This window comes from Petaurus breviceps, unplaced genomic scaffold (genome assembly GCF_028583685.1).
Source record: "Petaurus breviceps papuanus isolate PSGF00001 unplaced genomic scaffold, PetGlider_PUasm1.0 90775, whole genome shotgun sequence".
Classification (NCBI taxonomy): Eukaryota; Metazoa; Chordata; class Mammalia; order Diprotodontia; family Petauridae; genus Petaurus; species Petaurus breviceps.
Genome location: NW_027187342.1, coordinates 13,280,247 through 13,288,123, shown reverse-complemented (window position 1 = coordinate 13,288,123; position 7,877 = coordinate 13,280,247). Strand labels below are relative to the sequence as shown.

The window sequence follows — 7,877 nt, the reverse complement described above, 5'->3', positions numbered from 1 at the left end:
AGAGAGAGAGAGAGAGAGAGAGAGAGAGAGAGAGAGAGAGAGAGAGACTAGAGTGGAGGGAACAAGGACTTCTAGCTTCAGTCTTTAAATTTCTACACTGATGGTTCAGATGGTATAAGACCTCCATTAACTGAGGTTGTAAGCTCCTCCAAAACTTAGTAAATGTTCTTACTGAGTTGATCTAATCCCTCCCTTCCCTCCAAAAAAGAAGCCATTTATTTGCAGTTCAGCTTGTGATCCTCAGACACAGAAGTCTGTCACTGGGTCTGAGATTACAATGGCACAGACTCTAGGGTCATTTCCACAGCATGATGAAGAATCAAAGTTGAACTTTAACAGAGGCTCCCCATTTGACAAAAGCCAGAAGCTATGCTTTTCCTACCTACCCCCATTGACAAGCTGGGTGTCCCTAGATACATATACATACTCATACAGTAATAATTCATCAGACTAAGAACTCACTATATACATACACCAACCACTGTCTTTAGCCCCGTCATTTCTGTGCCACAGAAAATCTGGAAGCCACTGAGACAAAATCTTCTTAATGTGCAGTCAAGCCATATAACTCACAACAAAATTTATGGTAGTTTAGTCTCTTTTCCCCTTGGAATCTACCAAAACAAAATCAGTAATACAGAAGGTCTCTTCTCTTAGGTCTTAAGGAACATTTAAAATTAGTGTTCTCATGATTGAGAGGACATGTTCCTCTAAAACTGTTTATGCTCAAAAGTTGTACTCGACATTGTGGGACAAGTTAGCATTTTGGTTTGTTCCTGGGATCAGTGGATTAGCAATAGCTAAAGTAATTCTACTGATGAGGACTGTATATCTTTCCTTATAAAGACGACTGCTTACTATAAGCAAGAGGAGGCAGGATTACATACTGACTTCAACTACTAGGTGGAGCTACCTGACCTAGAAGTATGAGACTCAGCCAGGTTGTCACTGGTTTAGATTTCATCCCTAAATACTTCATTTTATATATCATGGTATCTATATTGGATGCTATTCCCCATAACATGATCTAAATATTGTAAGCTCTCTGAAATGAGAGCAATAAATTCTCTACTAAAGACAAAAATCCCTCATTCTATCAAACAAGGTAGCCAAGTTCATCAATGCTCAAAGAGACATTCATTTCTTTGTTTCCCTTCTACTATGAAACCAATGAAATCTAATGCTGAGTACTCAGAAAAGATTCTGAAAACAGGATATCACATTTAGAGTAGATAGACAAATAGCAGATTCCCGAGTTATTTAGGAGATGACCTATGTAAAGAGTCCCAGAATCTGAGGGTTGGTGTATAGTTGCTTCTAGAAACATTGGCTACTAATGACAGACTTTTCCGATTTGAGGTAATAATAAGCATCCTACCTGAAAGGTCCTTCAAATGAAATCATTAACAATATACTCAGACCTGTCAAGCCTTGGATTATATGGTATTCCCATACCTACAGACCAAATTAAACCTTCTTGTTCAGGTCAAATTTATCATCCTGAACTGAAGATTCTTTCTGCTTCTAGAGGTGGAACATTTTACTGGATGTTTATGTACCCACCACCAGAAAGGCATCCACAAATATGGAGGTGTTTTGCAAGTGAGTGCATGTCTTCAGACATTAACTCATTTGACTAGGATAGCTCGAATGTCCTTAAATCTTGTTCAATGGATTATCCAAATTCAAGGCCCAACTAATCAAAGTCATCCCACTACTACTTCAACTTCAGCATTCTATAAGGTAGGGAAAACTGCTACCAAATTCTTGCATGTTGATGGGGCTCCTCTCAAATTAAAAATCTCCACCAGCTCTCCCAAAAGGCCATTAGTGTGAACCTTAGCCCTCTTCTAGTATCAATTGCTTTGGTCAGGGAGGGTATCCAACTTAAAGTTCTATTCAAAATCTCCAGTTAAATGAATTTTTAGGTATACATTTAGAAAGGTTCAAGGCTGTTGAGCAATGTTAATAGGCATTTGTGACTTTTGGTATAAAGTCTATGGGTAAATTTATTTCCAAGAACCAGTCTATCTGGTTGACAGGACTGCATTTCATCTTAGGATCAAGGAATATGTGAGCTAATTCAAACCCCTCATTTATAGAATAGGAAACTATTCTATAAATACGTGGTTGGCCCAAAGTCACATAGGTTCTAAGAGGCAATCAGAATTTGAACCCACATTCTCTGAATCTAAGTATAAAATTAATTCTACTGTCCTGTATTTCCTTTTGACATAAGTGGACTGGTTTGTTTGTTTCCTTTCTTAAGGTTCATTTACTCAAGAGACCAAGGCTACTGTTTCTAGGTATTTCCCACTATCTTATCTACACCTAGCTTACCAATGGGAATTTAAATTGGGCCTTACAGGCCTAGAAAGGCTATTCTCAGTTAAATTTCACTACCCAAACCTATAGTGTTCCATTTCCATTACCACCTAAATGTAACAGCTGATAGGGACAACCCAATTCCATCTTTGGAGAAACTATGATTTCTTACTAACCAGACAGTTTCTCCAAGAGTACATTAGCTCCTGGCAAGAGTTACCATGTCCCCTGAGCAGATCACACAACTGGGGAAGCTTTGGGCATGACTAAAGGCTTTTAAAGATATCAAATACTGGGGGGAATAGTCACCTAATAAAATGACTGGCTAGAATAATATCTTTGAAAAAAAAATCTTACTAGCAATTACCTGTTTTTTTTTTCATGCATGTTCTTCCATATTCATAATTCTTCCATTTTACCACTTCCTGAATTATAAGAAATCTTCCAACCAACTCCACTTTTATTTCACCCTAAGGAACCAATCCTACCTACTCTTGGTAGTGACATCTCCAAGTCATAGCTACCTAGCACTTGCTGTATTTCTCTGTCTACTTTCTCACCCACAAAAAGTAGGGCTGGGGAGGTAACAGAGAAAAGCAGTTTAAGTTGATTTAAAAGTTACTTATAAACTGGGCAGCTTTCTCTAATACTTGGCAGTGATGGGGCTAGTCTTAGGCTCCTATGGACTGAGATGATTGGAAGAAGCATAGGTCTGCTGTTTTACAAAGCTTTACTCCTTTTGTTTTAAGGTCAACTTTACATAACCTTGAGAGTTACCTTAGAGAAGAACATGGAAAAAAAAAAAGCTGGTGTTTCCTTAGCAAAAATGGAAAAATTTCCCCAAAATTTTAATTGTAATTACTGTTTTTGTAAAAACAAAACAAAACAAAGGGTTGGGATTTTTTTGTTTCTTGCTCCCCTTCCTGGACGGCTTGCATTTTAAATCATTCAGTGGAATTTACAGCTCATCTTGCATACTTACTCAGCTTAACTAATGTTTCAGTAAATTTTTCACAGTTGATTGCAACTCGGCATAATAGATGGATGAACTGATGATAAGAAAAGAAGTAGTCTAGCAGCATACGATCATAAACGTCATCTTTGCCCTGAAGGTTAAAGATGATAAAATGGTTGCACTTAAATTGTATAATAAATGGAAGACAGTATGTGGCTAAAGTAACAAGTTCACTGATATTATTAATGATATAAATTATAACTTGGTAAAAATCCCCAAATTCCACTGACACTGTGTTAAGACAATAGTTAGTTCTAGCTTATTTTTAGTGAGCAGTGTGGCCTTGTCATTTACAAGTACCTATTCTTTCCTATATACTAAATATTAAGTAAAATTTATTTATGGTCACTAAACCTGTCACTTTAGTTACCTATGTATAAAAAATCAATAGAAGAATTCAATTAACTTTTTGAAGAGTTATTTACAAATATTTATATGGCAGCCACTATTCAATTTATAAACTAGATCCCATAACAACTTCTCTATCATAGCTAGACTCCAAAGATAAAAGGGGGGAAAGCATGGGTATGGAGAGGTAAAGGAGGAAAAATCAAATAACAAGTAGAATTGGGCAGGAAGAGAAGCATGCATGGAATGTGTTTAGATCCTCTGTTTTAACTTTCAGTATGTATGTATGTGTGTGTGTGTATGTATGTATGTATATGTATACATATATACATATACATATAAAATATATCCTGAGGGCAGGGACCAGAAAAAGAGTAATAATAGTGATTATATCAATCAACCATATTAAATTCTTCTCAGGCCACTAGGATATCATTCAGTATACAGTGACATAAGTTAATTGCTGAAAAGGTTGTTTACTGAGAAAGGTGATAATAACCTGCTAAATATTTTGGGTTTAAGAACCACAGCCCACAATCATAGTTGAGCTATCGATGCACATGAAGCATGCTGAAAATGTTTCTTCTACTTTCAAAATCAACCACTTATGCACCTTACTTCGTAGCACTAAAAGGAAAACAATGCAAATGTATCTTATTTACTTAAAATGCACAAAAATGAGTATTTCAATCTAACATATGCCCATTTAAGCCAGAGACTGTTGTGTTGCTTATCTTTGGATACTCTGCAGTGCCCAGCACAGTGCCTTGTACATAGTAGGAGCTCAATAAATATCAGTTCAATTGAAATGACGCTTCCAAAGGGGACAATGTGAAAACTCTTGATCTAGAAGAACATATTTTTCCTGCATTCCAACATACCTTGCTGGTTTCCACCATTGTGGGCAAGAGGCACATATTGAGTTCAGGACGTGGTGGACGGATATTGCTTTTCCCTCCCATTAGTTTGAGATTTTCTCGACATGGGAAATAAGGTCCAAGCGACACTAGGAAAAGAAGAATAGAAAAGGATATATAGAAAATATGAAACTTACTAGTTTTAAGTGTCCAAAAAGATCCAATGCCAAACAATAGGATATCATGCTATATATGTACATACTTGGGATATTACTGTGGTGATATGTGCAATGGTTGTGCTGTAGAAATGGAACTAGAGTATGCAGGAAATCATGAGGACTCAGAAGCACAAGTTCCTTAAGGACATCTGAAAATAAAAATTCATTTTGGGCATCAGAAAGTCACATTTAGTTGTCTTTAAATTTATGAATTCCCAAACTAGACTTAATAACTAAAGAAGTCAAAGATGATGGGAAAAGAAACTATTCATTCCTGGTATTGAGACAAACCTTTTTGGGGTACAATAAAGTCCTGGATTAGCATAGCTGTTAGGCACAACAAAACCTAACAGTAACGAACAGTTTCTTTGTACCTACCTCTATTGCTTCTACTCTGGTCAAACAGTAAGTCTCAAATAGGAAACTACAATAAGGAAAACATCTGAAACATGTTAATGACTCTATGTAAACTTCAGAGATGTGGGGCTTTAAGTCAGGAACCTCAGGTTTGAGAAAGAAATCTTATGTAGAAAAGTTTTTTGAACTAAAAGAGATAATCCTAACCTCTTCTTGTGTTTTAGGATTCTAGGTGGGTTGGAAAACTTCCAAAAAATGGTCTGAATAAATTCCATGATGCCAGGAAGAGTTAAGTACCTTGGGGTGTGAGAGTTACTGCTATCTTTTACTGCCATTGAAAGCATGTAAAAATTACAGGCTATTCCAAAAGACTGTGGGCAAGGGCCTTCTAGGAAAGTCTGTCCATAATATAGACAAAGTTCAAGGTCAAATGACTTAGTAACTGACCAAACATTAGAATTTAGAGTTCCCAGGTCAGTGGTATTCTTAAATGCACAATAATAAATTTAAAAAATGGTTAATCACTAAACTGAACTAATCTGATACCATCTGAAATACTACTACATGAATAGTAACATACAAAGAAATATTCTCTTCACTGTTTTTAGCACACAGATACCCTTTCGGGTAACTTACCTATGCATGCATTTCTAAGTTCTGGAGGACTATATGAATTAAGCAGAGTTAAGAGCTTATGAGCAAATTCAATTCGTTCCTGCCACTGAATTAATGCTTGTTTCACATCTGTAAACACAAAACATACACCAAAATACCATGAAATAAAAAACAACATAACTTTCTGACAATCTTTTTCTTTTGAAAATAAAATGCTAACCCTGAACATTTTCAAATGAATTCCAGGAACATCTTCTGAAGAGATATGCTTAATACTTTTTTTGAGATGTCTACGGATGTCAAACTTAAAATTTAATGCCTTTTTTTTTCTTTTTGGAAGGCAATTGGGTTTAAGTAACTTGCCCAAGGTCACCCAGCTAGGTTTTTTTTTTTGTTTGTTTGTGTGTATTAAGTGTCTGAGGCTGGATCCAAACTCAGGTCCTCCTGACTCCAGGGCCAGCACTCTACTCACTGCGCCACCTAGCCACCCCTAATGCATTTCTTTTAATCCATGCTTTAGTGGTAAATCTCATTAATGTCATCTTCTAGGAAACATAATGCTTAAATTACATACATGGAGAAGAAGTAAAACTATTCTGATAGTGATTTTTCTTACAGTCAGAAAAAAATCTATGCCAGCTGGTAAATTAGACAGAAGAGTCACCAACTGTTTATGACTTTATGAAAAAAAAAGTGGTATCCTCCTTCCTGTGAGGAAGGAGAGAACAAACAATCCAAGGAGATAATTCTAACTTAATTCCTGGCTGACATTACATGACATGACTATGTCTTTTTTGTTCCCACTTCTTCTGGAAGTAGTGAAGTTACATAAAGTCTAATCAGCCTATTTTCTTTCATTTATGAAATTAACTAAGTGAAAACAGACAATAATAACCAAACCTTTTCTCTGAAGATAAGGGCGTGTAGACTTCAGAACTGAAAGGAATATGGACAGAAGTTCTACTAAGTCTCCAGTCACATGGCATGCGGTAGCTTCATGATACATCATATGTAATGTGTTGAATGACTATAGAGAATGGAAAACAATGTCTTTATTTTATGGCGCTATTATAGTTTCTTTATTTATCTTAGTGATCCACAGAAGAATGCATTTGCTCTGAGGGATGCTCAGGAAAAAAAAATCAATATTCATGTCTAATCCTGTATATTTCATAAGTAAATGCTTCTTTCTTTTCTTTAGGGGACTACAAAGGGGCAACAGTAGGGGAGCAAGTAAAAAGAATGGAAAGTGGGATTTAACATTCTAATAGCTGTGAAGAAGATGCAGACCAGGCTGTCCAAAGTTCCTAAAATAGGAGAGTAGTGACTAAAGTCTAAAAAGATAGGAATGTTTCCCTCCACTTAGTTAACTTTTAAACTCTGGCTTATTAGTTTTTAACTCTTAGTTTACTGTTTTTATGTCTTATTTCATTTTTTCCTCTCTGTTCTAACAGAAGTATCCTTCCACTGTAATCTGTGATGATCCTAACCCACAGTTCTGATCTTCTATAATATAAAAAGACTTAACATGCATTATAGGTAAGGAAAATCAAACCCTTTGTATATATTACTCATCTATAAATGGAGCAATAATTATACCCACTCTATTAACAAGTTTGTTCTAGGGGAAAAAAATTGGAATAATGAGATAAAAATCACTTTTATAAGTATTCATAAACTGATTAAAATGCATTTTAAAATATTTAAAATTAAAACTAAATAAAAATCAAACTACTTTAAAGTAAAAAAAGCCCATTAAAATAGTCATAATTATCTAATTATATCTATAAAAAAATCAGGATTCACAGGTTAATCAATTAAACAATTATTACCTAACAATACAATTTCTCCTATAAAAACATAAAATGCATATTTTCAAACTAGGAAAGTTGATAATAACTCTTTGTTTTTAGTAAAATGTCATCTATATGCACACATACATATTCATACATATATGTATACCTCTGTCATCAGGATTAATCCTCGATTAAATATAACAAGAAGTCTATCTTCATCAGATTCTAATAGTATTCTGAAGGCACTGGAGGAATAGAAAACATATTTTTAAAAAACTTTTTGAGACTTTTCATTTCTTTTAACAAAGTACTAAACTTTCAATTTAAGATTATTTAGCTGGATTCT

General features: G+C 35.1%; 1 protein-coding gene across 3 annotated transcripts in view; it reads right to left on the bottom strand.

The window, feature by feature from the left end:
• The window catches only part of USP34 (ubiquitin specific peptidase 34), a 322,401-nt gene that overhangs the window by 10,536 nt on the left and 303,988 nt on the right, over window positions 1-7,877 (bottom strand). For 2 of the 3 annotated variants that reach the window (XM_069069034.1, XM_069069035.1), the window contains exons 70-75: window positions 7,698-7,776; window positions 6,636-6,762; window positions 5,757-5,864; window positions 4,808-4,912; window positions 4,570-4,694; window positions 3,308-3,431 (exon numbers count right to left, since the gene is read on the bottom strand). In XM_069069034.1, coding sequence (XP_068925135.1) covers window positions 3,308-3,431; window positions 4,570-4,694; window positions 4,808-4,912; window positions 5,757-5,864; window positions 6,636-6,762; window positions 7,698-7,776 — 668 coding nt within the window. The remainder of the gene's footprint in view (window positions 1-3,307; window positions 3,432-4,569; window positions 4,695-4,807; window positions 4,913-5,756; window positions 5,865-6,635; window positions 6,763-7,697; window positions 7,777-7,877) is intronic. The other variant, XM_069069036.1, reaches the window with a different exon arrangement.